Source organism: Pipra filicauda, unplaced genomic scaffold, assembly GCF_003945595.2.
Source record: "Pipra filicauda isolate LSUMZ 115617 unplaced genomic scaffold, ASM394559v2 scaffold412_size1447426_pilon, whole genome shotgun sequence".
In the NCBI taxonomy this organism is placed as follows: Eukaryota; Metazoa; Chordata; class Aves; order Passeriformes; family Pipridae; genus Pipra; species Pipra filicauda.
In genome coordinates this window covers 739,862-760,833 of record NW_024104546.1, presented here as the reverse complement: position 1 = coordinate 760,833, position 20,972 = coordinate 739,862, and the positions used below count along the sequence as shown (strand labels likewise).

Below are 20,972 nucleotides of genomic sequence, written 5' to 3'. Positions count from 1 at the left end.
ACCACCACTGGTGTTTGCTCCAGTGCCCACAAAACAAGGTCTCTGGGGAAGCCATAGGGGAGGTCTTAATCACACAGGATCCTCTCCAGGCACCAGAATTGCTCAGGTTCACAATGGCAGAAAAGGCGGCTAAATGGTGCAAGAAGCTTCTGTCCTGCCTACACCAGATACTTCATCATGGGACTTATGATTTACACCCTTTTGGACCTGATAGAGCTTGGCCATGCAGGACCCTGGGAAAATTATACGCACAATGGGAATAATTTATTTTAACAAACTAAAAATGTATTGTGCTTTTGGAAAGAAATTCATAAATATTACGCTTCCATGGAGTAAAAACATTATGTGCCAATATATTTTCTGCCCCGACTTAGGAAACAGGTTCCCAACTCTACGATTACATAAATATGTTAGTGAGCACAGATTTATGTGTACATAATTCCTTCTTTCATCTAATGTATTTGCAGGTAAAAACTTCACTAACTTGTGCAATAGTTCTTACATGTTTGTAATATATTTCTACCTGAAGAGCAGCAAATTACAATAGCCAATTTTGTATATCAGACTGCTGCAGGGGAAAAAAAAAAAAAACAAAAAATCAAACAACAATACTAACGAAACCAAAAAAGCACTGATCTCATATTTAAAACTGTTTTCCCAACTTTTTCTCCCCAAAAATGCATAACATTAGTGTGTAAAAACTAAACCACCACATGAGGCATATTTTAAAGCCTCATATAATCAATGAAGTTTTTATGGCATCCTCAGAGCAAAGAATGTCCAAATATGGCTGAGAGTTAAGTACCCTGAGAATTGACTGCTCTTAATGAATTCACAGAAGTTTTTAAGTCCACATTTACCAAGAATCAGAAGAGAACTAAAGGGAAGAGAACAAGGTTCAACTCATTTTCCTGTACTATTCTCTAAAGATATCGGGTTATAAACATCCTCCATATCTTGGATACTGGAGGCATCTGTTGAATCTTGGTCGCTGACTACAATTCCTACTGAAGAAAGGCTAGAAATGAAAGAGTGCATCTTTTTTGCATAAATATCCCTAATGTTAAAATAGGGTAGGTCGTTACACTTCTCTTTGCGATCATTGTTGCATTGGTCTGTATCAATAGCTTTTTGCTTTTGATAGTACTTAGAAAACTTATTGAAAATGATGGTGATTGGAAGTGCTACCACCAGTATCCCACAGATAATGCATAGGGTGCCGAGCAGCTTTCCAGCAAGTGTGACTGGGTAAGTGTCCCCATAACCAACAGTGGTCATGCTAATGGTTGCCCACCACCAGCAAATAGGGATGCTCTGCAGTTCTGATGAGTCGTCATCTTTCTCCACTGAGTAGACAAGCACTGAAAAAATAGAAATCCCAACAGACAAAAACAAAAGCAGCAGTCCAACTTCTTGATAGCTATGTCTCAGAGTGGCACCTAAAGACCGCAGTCCTACGGAATGCCTGGCCAGCTTCAGGATGCGAAATATCCTCATTAGCCGCAGGATTTGAACCACTTTCCCCATGTTTTCAATATCTTCGCTTTCTTCTTCCTTTGTGTCCACAGCCAGTGTGGCATAAAATGGGATAATAGAGACAAAATCAATAATATTGAGTGGTTTCTTCCAGAACTTCTTTTGACTTGGAGCGGCGATGAGCCTGATCGCTAGTTCACCAGTAAACCAGATGATGCACGTAATCTCCACAGCTTCCAGCACAGGGTCTTCAATCTCCCTGTCATGGGCATCCACCCTGTGAAATTCTGGCATGCTGTGAATGCACATGGCCACAATTGATGCCAGGACAACGCTCAGGGATGACACGGCAATTAACTTGGCAGACAAGCAGTATGCAGGATTTTCCATTCTGACCCAGATCTTCCTTCTTATTTCACCAAAACACAGATTGTCAAACTTTTCTAGCTCTTTATCAAATATGGACGACTCTTCATTAGAGGAGTCTATACTGTCATTGCTCTTCTGATCCCAGTCTTTATCAGGACCTTCTTCTTTCCTTTCTTGGTACCGATTGCTGCAGCAGGAATCAATAAACAGCTCATTTATCCCCCAGTACTCTATTTCCTGGCAGAAGGAAAAGACACAGAGTTCTTCCATAACGTGGAGTTTGCCCGTATAGTAAAAATTCAGAACATATCGGAACAAGGAAGGATTTCTGTCAAAGTAATATTCTTTATCTGCAACACTATAATCATCACACAGTTCTAAAATAGCCTCTTCTGAATGGCATTTGAGAAGTTTTCCGAGTCTAGTATGGGGGAATCGGAGCAAGGTGCTTTGATCCACTGACTGCTTAAAGCCACCCACATTCAAATTGATAAGTTCTGTATCTTTGCCAGGTCTGCGGAAAAATTCACCGTAAACCATTTTGGACAGACAAGTTCCACTTCTGTTGCCCAATGAGATTACACTGAACCTGAAAAGAACACAATATATTGTTAGAGCACTTAATTCAGTTTTGCTCTTGTGACATATTCTTTTTTCCCTCTCCGGTTACTGTGAAATGCTGTAACAAAACAAACAAACAAAAAGAAGAAACTAAATGATGAATACCATTATTCAGCATTTCACAGACATAGTTTTAAATCAGTTTGATAGTTTAACACAGCTTTATCAAATTTGAAAGCAATAGGTTCTGGTTTAGGTCTCCTTTTTCCCAGGGTGAAGGAAGAATGTTACATTCAATAATGCAAAAAATTTTTAATTCAAAGACAGAAGACTTGTCAATCCATCAAAATATTTGGTACAAAGCTTTAGAGCAGGTGTCTCTCAACTACGTTTCAGTAGAACTGTATTGATTTATATGATGTTGCAATTTATAATCCGCTACGTTCCAATGCTGTTTGCTTGAATGTGAACTGCAATTACTCCTGTTGACATATCAATTAATTTACTTTTAGAATAAGCCACAGAAAAGCATCCTGTATTCTTGAAAACATATTAAAAGTTCGTTTAAAGATTTCCAATTCCTGCCTTCAGAATTTTGTCTAGTACATATACAGGTATCTGCAGTCCCATCAGTTACTTTTCTATCTGCCTTCCCACTCACCTGAAGTGTCACAACCCTCTTATGACCTTGGTCAGTTCGAGAAGCAATTCCTGTTCTGCCACAGCATAGCTACTACCACTATGGCAACGCTGAGAAGTTGGTGTTGAAATGTCATTTCTGGAAACAGGAGCTTTCGGAGATGGAACCTCCAGAGTGATTTTGCCTCAATAACTAACTGTGGATACCTGCAGATAGATAGAATGACATTTAAATGTTTCCATATTTTACTGTAATTTAAAACATTCAGCTGAAGTTGGATTCAAAAAGGATGTTATAGTTACTAAGTTAACTCTTACAGTAGAACAGCTTTCTTGCTGTCCTTCTAAAAAGTAGTTGTCTTCGAGCCAAAACTGGCAGTTCTTACACTTATAGTCATCAGACTATATATAAACTTCTGACCACGAGGAAAGCAAATTTTTTTGATCTCTGACACTTAAACATTAATTGATGTGTACTACGCTAATTTATTTCAATTTAATATAGAAGTAAATTAATTTTAAATGTGACAAGATCACATCAAAATTCTCTAGTCCTAAGAGATGACACCATATGGCATCATGCTCAGCATACAGAGCTCGGGAAGAAGAAGGAAAGGGGGTACATTCCGAGTGATGGCGTTTGTCTTTCCAAGTCACTGTTACATGTGATGGAGCCCTGCTTTCCTGGGGATGGCTGAACTCCTGTCTGCCCATGAGAAGAGGTGAATAATTACTTGTTTTGCTTTGCTTGCATGTGTGGCTTTTGCTTTACTATTAAACTTTTTCCATCTCAACCCATGAGTTTTCTCAGTTTTGCCCTTCTGATCCCCTGCTCAATCCCACTGAGGGGGAATGAGAGGCTGTGTGGGGCTGAGTTGACACCTGGGGTTAAACCACGACACAGAAGTCATTTTGCACCTTAAGATGTAGTTTGATGCCAGGTATTTGCTAGCTAACAGAATGGTCATAAGACACAGTTTCTCCAGACACTTCCCAAGGCTTCAGCTTTTAGGAATGATTAAGACGTAACATAAAAACACTGATCTCACAGAATAAAGGCAGCAGGACTCATCCGATAAACATTACCACACTTAACTCATGATCTAGACCCAGGCCCTGTTTTGTAACACTATAAATAAAAAACCCATAAATACCATGGACTGGGGTCAAAGTATATTCAAACCCAAAAAGATTCTACTTATTGATTCATTTCAGTCAATAAAATCTCCACTTTCAGCAATTCATTAAGATGAGAACACTAGCAATGTAAGCCAGCACTATAAAAACCAGGCACCACCTCAGATCATAGGATCACAGAACTATAGAACAATTAGGGTCAGAAGGGACCTTAAAGATCATCTTGTTCCAATCCTTCCTGTCATGACTAGTGACACTTTGACTACACTAGGCTGCTCAGAGCTCCATCCAACCTGGCCTTGAACACCTGCAGGGATGGGACATCCACAGCTTCTCTGTGCAACCTCTGCCAGTGTCTCACCACCCTCACAGTAAAGAATTTCTTCCTAATATCCAATCTAAATCTACACTCCTTCAGTTCAGAGCCATTCCTCTTGTCCTGTCTGGAGGCACCTCTGACCATGACAAGTACAAAGCAAGTTTTACTCAGAAATAACTAAAGTAAGAACTTAGTTGCTCAGTAAATCCTTAGTACAATAGACTGACTTACTGTTGAGACAGCAGTATAAAACCACATTGATTATGCAGATGATATTCATAATGGTGCCTCCATGAAATTGCTCTGTATAATAAATTCAGTGAGCAATAATTTTGAGGGCAATGCTTTATTTTGAGGGCACTGTAGTCACGATTTGTGCAAGATACAGAAAGAAAGCGGATCTTGCTTAGAAAGGCCATGGTCCGGAACCTGCTGTATTACTACTATTATGTGATTTTTTAGGTTATGAAAAGAATGTACTGGAAAGATTCATGATAGCTAGGTCAAGAAGAGCTTCAGAATCTGAAGAATGTCTTGTTTGACTTGCAGGGACCTTGATTCCTGAGCCATGGTTTGTTGTGCTAAGTACCATCAGAACAATTTGAGGCATTTAAACAAGTGAATCCGGCCACAGGGTGCCTCAACACAACATGGTCTGCCTCAGCACAACATGGTCTCTACTCAAGGGAATCCTTTACCCACTCAAACAACGTTTTCTACTCAAGGGTAAAACTACTCAGCTGGAAACAATTTTTTCCTTAAGTGCCTTGAGTGCCAAAGACTCTGTCAGGAACATCCTAAGAACATAGAGCTACCACAAACTTTGCAAGTCTCAACTTGAAGAGCAACATTAACCTCTTTGATCTTCTGTAAACAAGTATTCATATATAACATAATAAACTGCTAACCATTCCAAATCACACACTTCTTACCCTGGAGAGAGTATAAGAGAGCAAGTAAACACATACCAGATGTTAGTTACTTGTTTGCTTTAATTGCTTCAGTTGTTGCAGTGAGCTACTGGATAAGGACTCATATGGAATAGAAAATGAAATGACACAGAAGAAAGATGCTTACTGGAATAATGGACATTATTTTCCAAGATAATGAAAAAAAACCAACAAATAGAAGTTCCAAATGTTAAGCTTGAGGGCTAAATAAAAGTCAATCATAAGGAAAGCTGTGTGAAAAGGATACAAACATTAGAATAAAAAACAAAACAACAGGATCTAACTCTTCCCAGTCCAATTTGAGGATGGGCTCTAGCCAGCACTTCTGCAGTCATACACTGTTGGTGAGGCCACAGGCCCATTGTCTGCTTGGAAGGGGGACTGCAAATTTCTGGGCTTTTAGCACGCTGTTAAATCCCTAAAGCTCACAATAGGAGAGTCACAGAGACAGAGTTTGCATATATGATCCCTCTGAGACGGCTATGCCGCAGATGTATAACATACCCCAAAGTGCTGTGGTTTTCCAACCTCTTCTGGAACAAACCGCTTAAAGATTTTTAGTGGTACTGTGGATCCCAGACTACACATTTATTTGTCAGTAAAATTTCACTTTCTCAGTTATTTCAGTTATCTTCCACATAGTATCTACATGAAGTCCCCATTCTCTGTGAGGTTCTACATCACAAGTTGCAGAACATCTTTTTGGACATGCTGCACATTTTAGCATGGTAGTACCTTGGCTACTGGTAACTCCAAATTAGGGCAGGTTCAGCTTTTCTGTGATTACCCAGGCACAATAGAAAGAAAGTTTAACTGCTTTGCAGTTGAATAGGCTTTGTTGTGTTCTGCCACTTAAAATACTCAAAGACAGCACAAGCCTACAGATTTTCTACCAGTCTGCTCCATGGCTATGCTGTCCATAGCCTCGCCTCCTGCTTCCTGAACAGCTGCACTTCATAAGCCTCTGAAGACTTAATTCACATTTCAGGATGGTTTCCTCTAAGTTGAAGAAACATAAATACAAGGGCCTAGTCCTGCTCAGATTGAAGTCACAAGGGATACAACACTGACATCGCATACAAATCTCGGTAACTCTACAAAGTACTTCCAGAACTCAAGGAAATTTTTTCCCAAGGAATATGATGATCTTGGTAGATTTCCATTTTAGGGTTCCCATTCAGAAAACTGAGTTCTGAGCAAATTCACTCTCAAGGGTCTTATTATTTGCCATGCCCAGACACCAGATGATACAAATACCTCGGCTCTAACTTCTGCTAATTTCCTGACAGTTAACAGCTTCTCCAAATTTCCCTAGCTACACATATGCAGCTTTAGACACCTACTTCTAAAAAAGTTGTGGGTATGACCCTAACAAACTTCAGCTCAGGATCAACATTTCACTGATTTTTTAAGTGTTTGAATTTCTCCACTCATCACAGGACAAATACTTGTGTAAAGCACTGCCTAGGAGTACTGTCTATGCTTTCTGACTCACTGAGCAGAGAAAAACATCTAAATGCATATATAATTTACTTGATCAATCACAATTAGGGATTTGGACTGAAATCCAGTTAGTATGACTTAAGCTGTTCTCTGTCAGCAGGGCAGTAATAACTGCTTTAGCACACATAATTAAACCTGAAAAAATGTAAGATAATATTACTTGGCACAGCCTCTTTCATTGTGATATAAGATGTAACATTCAATTCTCCTTTGTAATATTTGAGACAGTCAACTATAAAGTCATTCACAGCCTGTGGAGGCAGAGGTTAACTTTAAAAAGTCATCTAGCACAAACAGCAAGCCCATCTGAGAAACTGCTATGTAGTTATGGACGTTCTCTGAGGCAAAGAGGATAAATTCATCAGCTAAATTATTCGATCAGTTGTAATTTATTTTTTATATTCCATTGGCAGTAACATCCTTTATCCAGAATACTGCATTAAAACGTCATGAAAATAATAGAATTATGCAATTACATTTCTTTTAAAATGGATTTAGTAGAACCTCCCAGAAGACCTTAGGTAGATAAAGTTTGAATTGAAATACCCAGGGCCAAATTTTGTTCTGATGTTAATTCCAAGGAAGCCTACTGGGCTATGTTCACCCTTGTAAAATTCAGTTTTAGAAACTGAACTTATGCCAAATGTTTGTGCATCTTTGCAATAAAATGAAACCAGAAAGAAATTATAATAATTTGGAAACAACAGTAGCTGCTGACAATAAAATGTAAAATTATTTAAATATCCATACCTGTGGAAAAATATTCTTCAAATATAGTTTTGGGTTTGGGTTGGTTTTTTTTTCTTTAAATCACCTCCTCCAAAAGACTAACAAGGAAAAAATGAAGCTATTCTAACTCAAAGAACACAAGCAAGAAGAGCAATAAGCATCTCTAGCCCATGGTTCATACCACCTAGCTTAGGCACAGGTTTTCAGGGGGGGTGAATCACCAGAGGTGGGGTCCACCTCTGTACTGACTAGATAAGCAGCCTATATGACTAGTGCTGTAAGGTGTATAACTTCCATGTGACTAACAGGAGGTAAAATGGATCCTGCCAAAGTGAAATTCTGCTGATTTCCACTATGAGGATGCTGGTGAGGACAGAGTATATGCAAAGGGTTGGGTATGAAAAAGGGGCACGGGAAAAACACACCGGCTGTAGCATCAACATGAGAGAAGCTTCTTTGGGAATGCAGTCTGCGATCTGAATTGCTTTCTCATATACATAAAGAACAAGGAGCAAGATCTAATATCATCAGAATGTCATCTTGTAAAATTATTAAAATGAAAAAAAAAAAAAAAGAAAAAGGTATTTTCTACCTGACTTGAAAAGCCCCTGGAGATAACACACATTATGAGAGTTAACAAGGCTTGCACCATTCAATGTTCCCAAAAGCTCTGCAATTTATATTCTGTTCCTATAAATCAAAATATCATTATCCACAACTAAGTGGAAATGATAGATTAAAATGTGTTTGCTTGAAAATCTACCCGTAAATGCCCACCAATTAAGTGCAGTTATAGTACTGCAGTTACGATACCTGTTCCACAAATGCCTTCCACAGACAGCTGACTACATTAAGCATTTCCTTGAGCTCTACTGTCTCAACGGCTGAAGTTCATAGACATATTTGAGAAGAGGAGAAGATACCAAAGACACTATTACAGCCAGATCAACATTGCTGTGGTTTGATGGTAAAAGAAATTGTTTCTCTCCAGGTCAATTATTTTGGCAATAATCTTGTTTGACAGGTCATCTTAATGGCACCCATCAAGAGCACAGTTTCAAAACATGAAGTACTGTTCGAAGTGGACACTGCAACTTGTATGTCAAGGGACTTCTGCAATAACGGCAATTTCTACAGATCCCTTCCTCAATTAATATTCTGTACTCCGTTTTCCACTGAGTTCTCAATTGTTGCTATCCAAGGACTTATCCAATGATCACAATGAACAAAAAATCCTACACCTATTGCAGTAATTCGTAGTACCACTAGTGGTCAAAAACATCTGATACATGACTCCAGGATCAGATACTTTTCCACGTAGGAAAAAAAATGTGTAGAATGAAAATATATCAACATACTTCTTGAAAATAAATTCTGCAGTCTCATTTATCATTGGTGAAATTGTATTCCGCTTATAGAGGCAGTTTGGTTTTGAAAATAAACTGATGCAGACATCCAGACACAGAAAGTAGTGTGCCTGAACTCACACAGCAGACCAGCTGTCCACAAACAAGCTCAGCCCACACCCTTGCACACCATTACCCTCCTCCCAGTCTCCTCCATAGCTATCACACATCAGGTACTGGTATGCTGAGACACTTGGGCCCAGAGCCAGCAGTCACATGCATTCTGATGGACCAGTCCGATAGCAGGTAATGAAAAAAAAGTACATTTAGCTAGAATAGAAAATCTAAATATCATTCCTGCATTTATAGTGCAGTTTGAAGAGGCAGTGTTTCTACCAAGAGGGTATGACGGCAGAGGGGAGAAACTGCCCCAACTATCCCATCACTACGATCCCTCCAGGCCTAACATAAAGAGATAAACAATTAGACATGATATATTTTCTCTAATACACAGATTCCTGAACCATTTAAGACTCTCCTGAGTTTTCAAAAGTGTTAATGGTTCACAAGCCTCTACACAGAGGCAAATTATTCCCACAGTGAGCCACAACTCTTCCACATTAAGGAAAGGAACATGGAGTTCAGTGCAATTCAGAATATTCTTATCTCTGGAAGAGGTACAGAGTATTAAAATTAAGGTTTAACTCACTGCCAAGATCGACCTGATACTCAAAATTTTCCATTCATTAGTCCATCCTACATTTCCTGGTTGCAAAGTAGTTAATTCTTATTTCTCACTTTGTAGTCTGAGGAACTGTCCTCTAATTCCTAGTACAGATGGCAGAAGTGTCGATCATTTCTGCTCCCAGATTATCTCTTCCCCCTCCTAGTCTCTCTCTTTTTTTTTTTTTTTCTTAATTTTTCATTTTTGGAAGCAAGGCAATATTTCTAAAGGACACAAAGTCCAATTGCAACAGTCAGTGTCACTGGTTGAAAAAGTTGTTCTGAAAAATCTAAACTCTATGCATCCCATAAAGCAGGATTTTTCCACCTTAAACTGGGAAGACACATCTAGGAACATAAACACCAGGGTTACGTTGTAACACATCACACCAGAAAAAACTGTTAGGAGACATGAAATCAGTTCTGTCTGTGCTTCCAGCCACACCATTAGCAACAGGACCAGAGGAGCTAAAAGGGCAATTCAAGGGAAGAGCACAGTGCTAAACCATTTACTTGGTTACCTATAACCTCTGAATCCATTACAGTTTTATTCTGTAAAGTCCTGGCTTTGGGATAAGCAGCTTGAAAAAAATTCTCTCCCCACAATATTTTTATGGGTATATCTCAGTCACTTTGTTGTTTTTCTTTCTTTATATCTTTATAAATAAAATACATCAGTAATACACTATTGAATACAGAAAACAGGTTTAGAAAGGACCTTGAAGAGTAATATAATTCAATTCTTCCCCTACCTCAAGGCAGTTACTTCTAGACAATTTTTGACAGATTTTTAATTAATCTCCCATGATAAAGCCTGCCCAGAGAAGTTGTGGAATCTGACCCAGTGCTTGAATGCCCTTGTTCTCTCAAAAGTATTTTCCTAACATTTACTTAAGCTTCTGTGCTGCAGTTCACGCCTGTGGCTGTATATACTTAAGAACAGATTTGGAATAGGATGGAGTTACTGAGGATGGACAGCAGAAACAGGCTATCTACAAATTCTCCATAACAGTTCAGTTTCTTCTTTTACTTGCCAGTCTGAGTAAATAAAGTTAAATGGTATTTATTTTTTTATGTTTTTTCCAAAAGTCTGTTAATTTCACAGATAAAAAAAGGTTTTCTTTACCACGGTGAAATTCTCCAAGATAATCAGTCTCTTAGGCAACAAGAACACAAGCAATTGTTATTGTGGATATTCTGAGTGAAACATTCAACAGATAATCTGTACAAACATTTGTGTTTGAAGCACGGTAATCTCACTGAAGGAGTCTGTGCTGTTCAAAATAAATTCTCCTGACCCAAGACAACCCTGAAACAGAGCCCCAAATTTCACTTAGATACAACTCCTGCAGTCTGCTTCGATCCAACATTCACTTTCAAAGCACCCAAGTAACTTTTACAACATGTTAGCATGCGTGACATGAGGCCACAGGCTAAGGAGGGTTACGTGGAGGCAGCTGGAGAGAATATCTGCAAGAGACTTTGCTGAGCATGGAAACCTCTGGATGCAGAAAATGAGTTGGACGTAGCCTTCCAGCCAACACTGGGAGTAGCTGGCCAAGCCAGGTTGAGCCAGCTGTGTGCAGTTAAAGGAGGCTGTTCAAGGCTAACTGATTTTTTATTATCTCCAGAATTTCCCAAATTCTCTAGACAACCTGGTCCAGTCGGACCCCCCTTATTTTTCCTGAAGTCACTCTTCTTCCAGTTTGGGTTTACTGGCTTGCATCCCACTGTTGAGCATTTCTGAGAAAAGTTACCCATCAGGTAACTTCAGAGCACAGTAAGGTTTCCCCTGCACCTTCTCTCTTCCTAAACTTAACAAACCCATCTTTGTCAGCCTCTTGTATGCTGTATGCTCCAACCCCCAATCATACTGATGACCTTCTGTGAGACTCACTCCAGAATGTGAATGTCGGTAGTGGAGAGCCCAAATCTGGACACAGTCCTTCAGTCAGTCTCACAGTGCCAGGCAGGAAGGAACAACTGCTGGTTACAGCCTTGCTAATAAAGCCCAGGATGCAGCTGGCCTTCATTGTGAGGGCACACTGCTCATTCCTGCCTACTCCTGCTCACCATGTTGCCTACCAGGATGCCCACACTCTTCTCTACAGACCTGCTTTCCATTCTGTCAGCCCCCCAAACTGTTGCATGGGGCTACTTCCTCCCAGATGGAGTTTCTCCAGGATGATGACATCCCTTTTAATAGCATCCCATCAGCATACCAGTGTAGTGTTAGCCATCTCAGTCCTCAAAAAGTAAAGGTATTTTCCCTGTTTATTTCAACTTGACTGTCCCCACAAAGCATTCAGCAAGAAAGGACATTTGCCAGAAAATGAAGGAATTGAGTACATGACAGGTTAAGATATAAAATTGCATCACTGTACCACTGTTCAATTGAATATTCATAGCAGAAGCTGAGGCATTGTCATTGCACACAAAAAGGAACAGCCAGCAAATAAGGTTTTCACAAAATAAGCATCATTCCTAACCAGTTCAATTCATTTCAGTATTATTACTATCCATCTTTTTTTCAGGAGTGATGAGTAGCTACTAATACCTGGACTTCCATATGCAAAGTAATATCACACATTAGCACAACTTGTAAGGTACTATAAGTGTTATGTGTGTGTGCTGGATTCTGGCCAATACATAAATTTGCACAGTCCATAACAACAGAACCATTTAATCAACCCAGTGTCAGACCTTATAAAGTTACTTGGATGTAATTTTCACCACTGTCTTTCAATGAAAGAAAGTGTTGGGCAAATATAAAGCCCAAACAAACTAGAAGGAATTTCATAAGCCAGAATCCAGCCCTCCCTCTCCTTCTTTCTCCCACCTTCAAACATATTTTTCTAATGTCTAAGATGACCCATACTAATGTCCAGAGTAGAAAAATGAAGGCAGGTGGTTGGATAAATCCTAATCTCACAAAATTAGCAGAGGTTTTGTGGAAGACTTTAACAGGACAAGGGATTTTTCAAGTTTTTGCCTGGGCTAAACTTCAGCTAGACAGATTCATAAACTCCCACAAGGATCCCCACAGATTTCAAAGGCACCACAATATGGAGGCAGTACATACCAAAAGGTCTAGAGGAAAATCTGAGATCCTGATTACATGTCTTTAGAGAAAGAATTAGAGTTAATTAAGCATATGCAGTGCATTGGAAGAAACCAAGAGCAATACATATTAGGTTTTAGTTGGTAGTTTCCAACTAAAGCTTGAAGCTACTGCTTGAAGCAAGTAGCTTTGCTACTGCTTGAAGCAAAACACTGAACACCACTGCAAGCAAAAACCTATTTGACCTCAAGGGCAGTGCTAATCCACAATTCTCTAGGAGGAAAAAGAAGATACCTGAAATTATATTTCTTTCTTTCTGGTTACTTTTGAATGAAGTACTTCAATATGCCCTCAGTAAATCTTTGGAGAGAAAAATGACAACTTCTTGCCTCTCTCTTCATTTGTGTGGCAGTTTTCCACAGGCCTCAGACTTAATCTGAATACATAAACCCTTCATATCAGCTGAAATAAGTAAGATATATCACTAAGAGAAACATGTCTCATTGCCTAAGATCCAAGTCTCAGGACCAGGAGCTTTTAGAGGTGCCAGCTAAGATTAAGTCCAAAGTTTTCTGAGACTCGGTCCAAGGTTTTCAGATAAAGTTTCACAAGTAAAAAGAGTCTCAAGTCACACTGGACTTCTTAAAAGCTGTTGAATAAACTTGCGCTTAAGTATTACCTTGAACTGGAGCTTTTGCCCAGCTCTGAGGATAAGTGACAGCTTACAAAGGCTCAAACACATCCCCTGCCTCCAGCAGTTAACAGAACACCTCAGAAAAGGTTGGCTTCATGACCAGGTCACGGATGGAGCATCCCAGAGACCCAGAAACAAGCACCTTTTCTTGCAGCAAGTGCTTTTCTCATTTTCAAGATTCTCGGGTTTCAATGTGTCCCACAACATTTGGTGTTCTTATTTGAGCACCAAACATATTATGAGCTAATATGTCCTTTGTTTTTTTCTCTTCTGTCACCCCAACAAATTAATCGAAATAAGGGAAAAAAGCTGCTCTCTCCCTGGCCTAACACACAACAAACTGTAAAACAAAATCACAGCTCCCTGAAAAGAGTAGCTTACAATGAGACCATAAACATCATTACTGTTTTCAGACTAATGGAAGGACTCATGCTATCCCCCTTGCCCAATTCAAGCTTTTACCAATTTTACCAAGGTGAATTAAAAGAGTAGAATTGATCCATGCTGGCTGTCTTTTCCAGAGCAAACATCACACTGGACAGGGAGACACACAGATCTTCTTAGCTTAAGAAGAACATCCAAGGCAGAGTCCTTTTCAGCAGCTTATTCAGGGGAAAAGGCATCTGCCCCTAAAATGTCATGCTGAAACCATCATTCAGTGCTTGTCACTAACTAGGGCTAAAACATGGAGGTCTGATTTACATTTGTGCTGCAGTAATGACTTAGTCGTTTTCAAAATGAAAACCTAACTTATGGCTCTATTTGCTCTTCTCTGAACTGGCAATAAATAGAGTTCATAAAATTACAAAGCAGCTTTGGAATCATAATCCAGTGAAATCAGCAGTAGCAATGACTAAGGTAAAGGAATAATTTAAAAAAAAATTAAAAGAAAGAGAAAAGATAAAGACTTCAATAAAGAGAAGTCCTCTTTGAGACTCATCCGATCCTTCATCACCCCTGTTTTAAATATACTGACTGACTGTGATTGTACACAAAGTGATATTGTAGATTTATCACTGCATCTCACAAGTTATGAGCTTGATTCTTCTCTCACTGAAGTCAAGTGGGAGAATCCCCTTGCCCTCTGCAACACACTCCCCTTTAGTATCAAGGACGTTTCAGAGCTGAAGCCTTCACAGCAGTTAATACTGCTGGAAGCAGCAACAGCTCGTCTGCTAAAGGAGAGAAGGTAGAAGAGAAGTGAAGAGCATAGTAGAGCTATCAGAAGTGTTTCCAATTTTTATTAAACTACCCAGGCTGTCTATTAACTCCTCCATGCAAATCAAAGCTGTCATAGATTTGTCCTGAGTTGGTTATCTGCCTCCCACAGGTAACCTGCCTGTACTTACACGAACAGCAGCAATCAATTTGTTAGGCTCAGAGAACAAGAAACAGAGAAATATTAAATGCCTCCTATATGGGGCAGCAAATTGCCAATATTAAGCTTTACAAGATCATTACATCCAAGATAGTTCTTTGTCCATAAATCTCATAGCATTTTATTACCTTATAAGTGCTGTGAGGCAGATACTGTGAGCTCCATGCTTTGGAAACCAAACCTGAGACTTCAGATGTGACCTGCTCAATGTTACATAGCAGGTCAACATGTTCTGCTTCAACATCCACAAGTTCATAAAGCCTCTGTCTTTGCTTTGCTTTTAGTGAGAACCAAAAGAAAAGACAAGCAATGCTCTGCACAGGTTGAGCTCTGAGCCTGTCATTAGAGTAGCACTGGGCTAGAATGATTAAACACATGGAAGAATTAACCAGTTTTTAAGGTATCAGTTGGCATCCAAATTGCTTGTCCAAGTTGATGGACAAAGGACAAAAACATACAGAAGAGGAAGAAAAAATGAGAAGTAAAATTCTGTCTCAGATCATAAATAAACTATCTTCCTTAAACCAGCCACACTGGTTGGTTTAAGTCCATGTGGCCTTTGGTGGTTGTTACTGTCAGGCTGGTAAGACCAAAACATTTCCAAAAAAGGGAAAAAAAAAAAAAGTTAATTTATTAGCCCTTACCCTTAGACAATCCTGTTCAGAGCACATGCAGTTCCAGCAGTATGTGGCACTCACACCTTGCCAGCACAACCCTTTGCAGGGTGAGAGGGGACAACTGCACCTCTTGCTGCTGCTGGCAGAGGTAAGGATGGTGCCACACTGCCTGTCTGCCACCACATGTGATTGATTCTGCTGGATCACAGTCCTGCAGCTCCCCCTGCCCAAGATCAACTTTTAAGACATAAACCTACCTGGAGGAGATGGCAGTAGACACTGAGCAAGCTGAAGTCAGGCAGATGTCTGCAGCCAGGGCACATGGCTGCTCTGAACAGAAGGGAGTCCAAAGGGCTAAGCTGTAATGGCCTCCCCTTGCATCCCCTCCCAGAAATTCCTCGGCAGCCATAAGAGACAGTAAACCGAGACCTCTCACCTCAGTCCCCACTCACCTGTCAGGGATGGGAAGGCAAAATGGATACGACATTTTAGTGTGAAGGACAAGATGAGCTGGAGAGTTTGTGGATAAAAGGATGGAGAACAGAAAATCATGCTAAGACCAAGGACATCGGGAGTACCCAGCAGACTGACAGCAGTGAGAGAAACAATTTAGAGAGGCAAAAACAAGTGAAGCCTTCCAAGAACCTTCATATCAACATTATCAACCACAGAGACCATGTTTACCCCAGACTTACTCTAGCTCCTTGCAGAACACAGCATGAAAATCAAGGTCTCGGGCTTTACCTGTAATGCAGCAAAATGGCCCAAAATCCAGAGCAAACTAAGCTCCAGAACAAAAACAGTGACCACAATGGGACCTTCTAACATAAGTGATAAAGCTCATCTTTCCAGAAGACACATTTCTCTAGAAAATGACTGTGGAATGAGCTCCCTCAGAAACACCATCTTCCTTTGCAAGCAAGATAAATATTCCAAAAGTCACCTCTTCTAGAACAGAAAGAAAAACAAAACAAAAGAAAACTATTACAAGCAACTGCCACATAGAGAACTCCCCCCTAAGAAAAATGAGTAAGTTATCCACAAATGGTAGATGACAGCAGTTTAACACAATGCTGTTAGGACTTCAGATACATTATGAATGAGACAAGATAGAGCAGAACATATTCAAATAAAGTGTAAAATACAGTATAAAGGAAAGAAGCATCAGTAAAATATAGGAAAATGAAAAGGGCCAGAAGGAAATGGGGAATAAAAAAGAATAAATGGTAAAGAATGGAGCAGCATACCAAGGTAACACTTCGAAGCAGATGATTCCCTGGCATTAACTGGTGTAGAATCATTGACTGGAACAGGTCAAGGCCAGTTTCTGTCAGCTGAGGATTTGATCCTCCACACAGAATCAGAAAATGGCAATGACAGCATCCTGCTTGGTTTTCTCAGGGTGTTTTCCCCCTTAGAAAGTAAAGTAGTAACACAGGAAGAAACTAAGATGACCCCATAAATTAAAAGGAGAAGGAGACTAAACAGAAAAAAAAATAGATGAGGAGCAAGAAATAAAAACAAAGAGATGGGGCAAAGGGAAGATAAAAAGAAAATATCCACATATTAGTGGAATACATTTTATTTATTCATGAGTTCTGTTTTATTATGCGTCCTTGGCAGCTATCCCACAACAGAAAATTTGCAAGGCATAGAATGATGCGAGTTTAGATACTTGAGCCTTGTTTCTAGTCATTAGCCTTGGGCAGATCTTTTTTATATATGTGCTCCAGTAGCAAGTAAACAAGTTCTCTAAATCAAGAGCCTTTGGACAGGAGACATGCTGCAAACAAATGGGCCGAGATGGAGAAGGATTCCATGAGAAAAGACAGAAAGCATGGCCATAAGCTGTTTTCAAGTAACCAAGCTGAAGCTTAGCCTGCTGGTAAGGGTCTTGCCAAACAGGATACTATCTGCTTCTCCCTCTGACCCCAACTCACATCAGACTCTGCAGAGCATCTGCCCTTCACATGCCCTCCTTGTTAACCAGCACTTATTTCACCTGAGAGTATGTGGGTTCAGCTTGCCCAGCTGGCAGGGAAAAGGATGCAAACAGCAGGCAGCCACAGGAGCCGTGGCAGTGGCCCCTGGCAGTGATCCCAGCACAGAGGCAGGCACTGTGTCCAGCACCAGCTTCATCAGGGGCTCGGCCAGAACAAAGAGCTCACCACTGGCAGATGCACCAATGCCGAGCGGGGAAAGCCCGGCTGTCTCCACTCTCCAAACAGGTTTAAGATGCCTCTGCAGCTCAAGTCAGTCACTGTTGAACCCTGTTTTGCATTGAGGCTGAATGGTCTTGGCACTGAGTATTAATAGTTGACTGCACCCTGCCTGCAGCTGTAATTGCACAATGAAGGCGATGCTGGTGGCTTAATACCGAGTTATCATCTTTTCAGGTTTAAGGTAATTTTATGCTTCTTGCTCCTTGAAATTTGCTAAGTCCTAGAGAGGGTGAGCAAAGAATTACCTCTCCTAAGGGACATCTCTGTTTCTACAAAGGAAATTGTAGTAAAAAATTCAACCCCACCTGTCCCAGGAATAATGCTTTGGGATCACACTGGAGTTTGCATCAGCTCAGCAGACAGCCACTGTTCATTGATTTTCTTTTGCCCACACTCACAAATAGGAAGTTGAAGGGCTGCTATACTTTCTGTGGGTTGCCTTAGTGCTGAGGCTGAAAACAAGACATAGACATTTATAGATAAGAAAGAAGGAAAGAGAAGAAAAAAGAAAGAAAAAGACCTTTAGTGTCCTTTGCTATATATACCTATAGATTTTTTTTTTAATTTAAGATCCACTTAAACAAATCTGTCCGGACTGTATAAAGAGATTTAATAGACAAATTCAGAACTGTGACTTAATAAATCTGGTCTTATTTCTGGACCTTTCCCACTCTTCAATTGCTGAAATTGAAAAAAAAAAAAAAAGATATAATGATACTGCACCTCTTTTTAAAAAGAACTGTTTTGAAATCGATACCTAAGAAGCACCCATATAAAAGCTATGTATGATTACTGTCAGTTAAAGCTCTTTTATCATCATTTAGCTACCTACCTATACTCAAATAATTTACAAAATTTCAGAACATAAAATCATTTTTGTCTACCCACAGTGCTATCTCAGCAGAAATTTTGATACAGAAACTAAGAAGGTTTTTCCTTATTAGCCAATTGCCTTTTATTCTCCCTCATGATTACCGGTTTCAATACTGTTACAATGGGCAGCTTCTCCCCAGTAGCGGATATTAAATACACCTTGCAAAGTTGAAAAGCCACCTCTGATTCCTGGCTTAGGATATCAACAGTGAACAAGTCCTACAAAAACTGCGTGACATAACCCTAACTGATTAGAGCAGAGAAGGATTTTGGAAAATGCTGCAACTGTGACCAAAGAAAATGAGTGGTCCAGGACATATATCTGAAAATGAGATCTCACCTAGGTATCCCAAGTCAGACACGCAGAATCTAACTCACACATCCCCTCTGAAAACCCTGGCTTCCGTACAAAGTGTATTCTTGCTCCCCCTGTCCCCTTAGGACGTTAGCCTGAGTGCCTTATGCCATCTATTGGCCTAGACCAGCGACAGATGCTTTGAGGAGAACTTTAATTCTGGGAAAGAGACTATGTTAAAAGGAATCTGTAAATTCTGTTAATGGAATCAATACACTGCTGCTGCTCAGATCTTGAGGTCTACCTTCCCCAGCAAACATTGAGTTCAGCTCCCAGAATAATCAGCAGTTGTGCTTTGCATCAGGCAAATGAAAAATTATTGACATAGGACTACCTCGCAGGCAAGAAAATCCAGAAAATGAGCAGTGAGGAAATTCACTGTCCTACAGATGCACATAAGAAAAGTCTTTTTATAAAAAGAGAAAGCTCCTTCAAAATCCACCTGGATCTAAACTCAGGTTAACCATCCCCAACTTATTAAGTCTACTTTAGATCGGACACGCAGAGAGAACAAACTTCTCCCACACTTCTTTACCCAGAGAGGCTACTGTAGTCGTTCGCGGCTGCTTAAAACTAGTTTACTTTTTAATCTAAACGAGTTTCTAAAAGACAAGGCAGAGCTCTGCAATGCGAAAGGGCTCAGAGGCATGGCTATCGACCCGCTCCCGCACTGGCCGCCACAAAGCACCCGAGGAGAAGTCGGCAGGACACGGTCCCTCCGAGGGCCGGAGCGGTGCCCCTGCCCCCGCCGCCGCCCTCGGGGAGCCGGAGAGGGGCTGGACGTCCCGAGCCAGAGAGTTCAGGGCAAGACTCCGGCAGAGCAGCGAAGCCCCGCACCAAGGCGACCCCTGCACCAGGCGGCGACCCCTGCACCCCTCCTCCTCCTCTTCCTCCTCCTCCTCCTCCCCCGACTGTTTACCCCGCAAACACACGGAGAACACACCGGGCCGGGCTCGCCAGGCTCTCCCCTCTGAGCCGCGAAGACGCTACCCCGGGGGCCGCCCCAGCGGGCGGGAGGGCGGGCGCTGCCTACCTGGAGCCGCTCCCGGCCGCGCTCCGCCCGGCTCCGCGGGGCCGCCAGAGGTGGGAGGGGAACGCAGGCAGCGGCGGGCGGGCTCAGGCGAGTCCCCACCCCGCCTCCGGGCATCCCCCTGCCCCACGCCGCGGTCCCGTCCCGGCACGGTCGCGGAGGGTTTGCGCTGCCTCCGCCCCCGGGGTCCCGCAGCGCCCTCGGGGAGACCTGCTCCGCACCCAGTGGTTCCGCACCGTCCGTGAGAAGTGTCGCCTTGCCTCCAGCGGGTCCCACAGTGTGCCTGAGAGGTGTCGCCTTTGCCTCCAGGGGCCTTGGCTCCGCTCCCGCGGGTCCCGTACTTCTCATGCCCGGGAGGGTCAGTGCTCCCCAGAAGTCCCGCTCCGCGCCCGAGGGATCCTATTCTATGGCTGCGGGGGATCCTACCCCCAAGATTCCCTTCTGTTCTCCCGAAGAGTCCCTGCACTTTGCCTGTCAGTCCCGCACCTCATCCGCGGCGTCTCGCACGGCACCCGAAGAGTCCCCCTTCCGCGCCCGGGGAGGTTCTGCTCAGTGGGTCCCTGTCTGGGGAGTCCCGCACCCACCCGCATCCCGTTCCCCGAGCACGCGTGGGGACCTGGCCGAGCCGCTCTCTCCCGTAGCCACCTACCAGGCACCCCCGGGCAGTTCTCCGCCTTCCCAGGGCTCGGAGGAAGGCTCGGGAGAGGGGCAGCCCGTCCGGAGGGGCGATGGTGCCGGGGCGGACCGGGCTGGGGGTGGCCTCGCCGCTCCCGGGGCTGCGGCACCGCGAAGCAGCTCCTGCCGCCGCCGCCGGTCCCCACGCTCTGGGATGCGGGGCTCCCACCTTCCCGCTTTTGTGCGGCGGCGGGGCCGGGACTGCGCGGGCAGTGACAAGGGATTGATCTGCCATTGATTCCTACAGCCCGCCTGCTGAAGTGGCACACACGCGGCTTCATTTGGGGGGGTGCAGCCTGAGATGCGGAGTGTCCC

At 42.1% G+C, this 20,972-nt stretch overlaps 1 protein-coding gene across 2 annotated transcripts; it reads right to left on the bottom strand.

Annotated features, from left to right (window-relative positions):
* Positions 1 to 263: 263 nt before the first annotated feature.
* On the bottom strand, positions 264 to 20,794 carry KCNS3 (potassium voltage-gated channel modifier subfamily S member 3). 2 transcript variants are annotated; one of them, XM_039385482.1, is made up of 3 exons: positions 20,632 to 20,794; positions 3,068 to 3,252; positions 264 to 2,434 (listed from the first exon to the last, which is right to left on the bottom strand). In XM_039385482.1, exon 3 carries the CDS (start codon positions 2,383 to 2,385, stop codon positions 904 to 906), a length of 1,482 nt encoding a protein of 493 aa, XP_039241416.1. In that variant the 5' UTR covers positions 2,386 to 2,434; positions 3,068 to 3,252; positions 20,632 to 20,794; the 3' UTR covers positions 264 to 903. The 2 variants fall into 2 exon arrangements, with proteins under 2 accessions (XP_039241416.1, XP_027606569.1); XM_027750768.2 differs by lacking the exon at positions 20,632 to 20,794 and adding an exon at positions 20,219 to 20,296.
* Positions 20,795 to 20,972: the final 178 nt, after the last annotated feature.

Excerpts from the sequence above, each read along its gene's own strand:
- KCNS3 (XM_039385482.1), bottom strand. The coding sequence starts at position 2,385 with ATGGTTTACGGTGAATTTTTCCGCAGACCTGGCAAAGATACAGAACTT.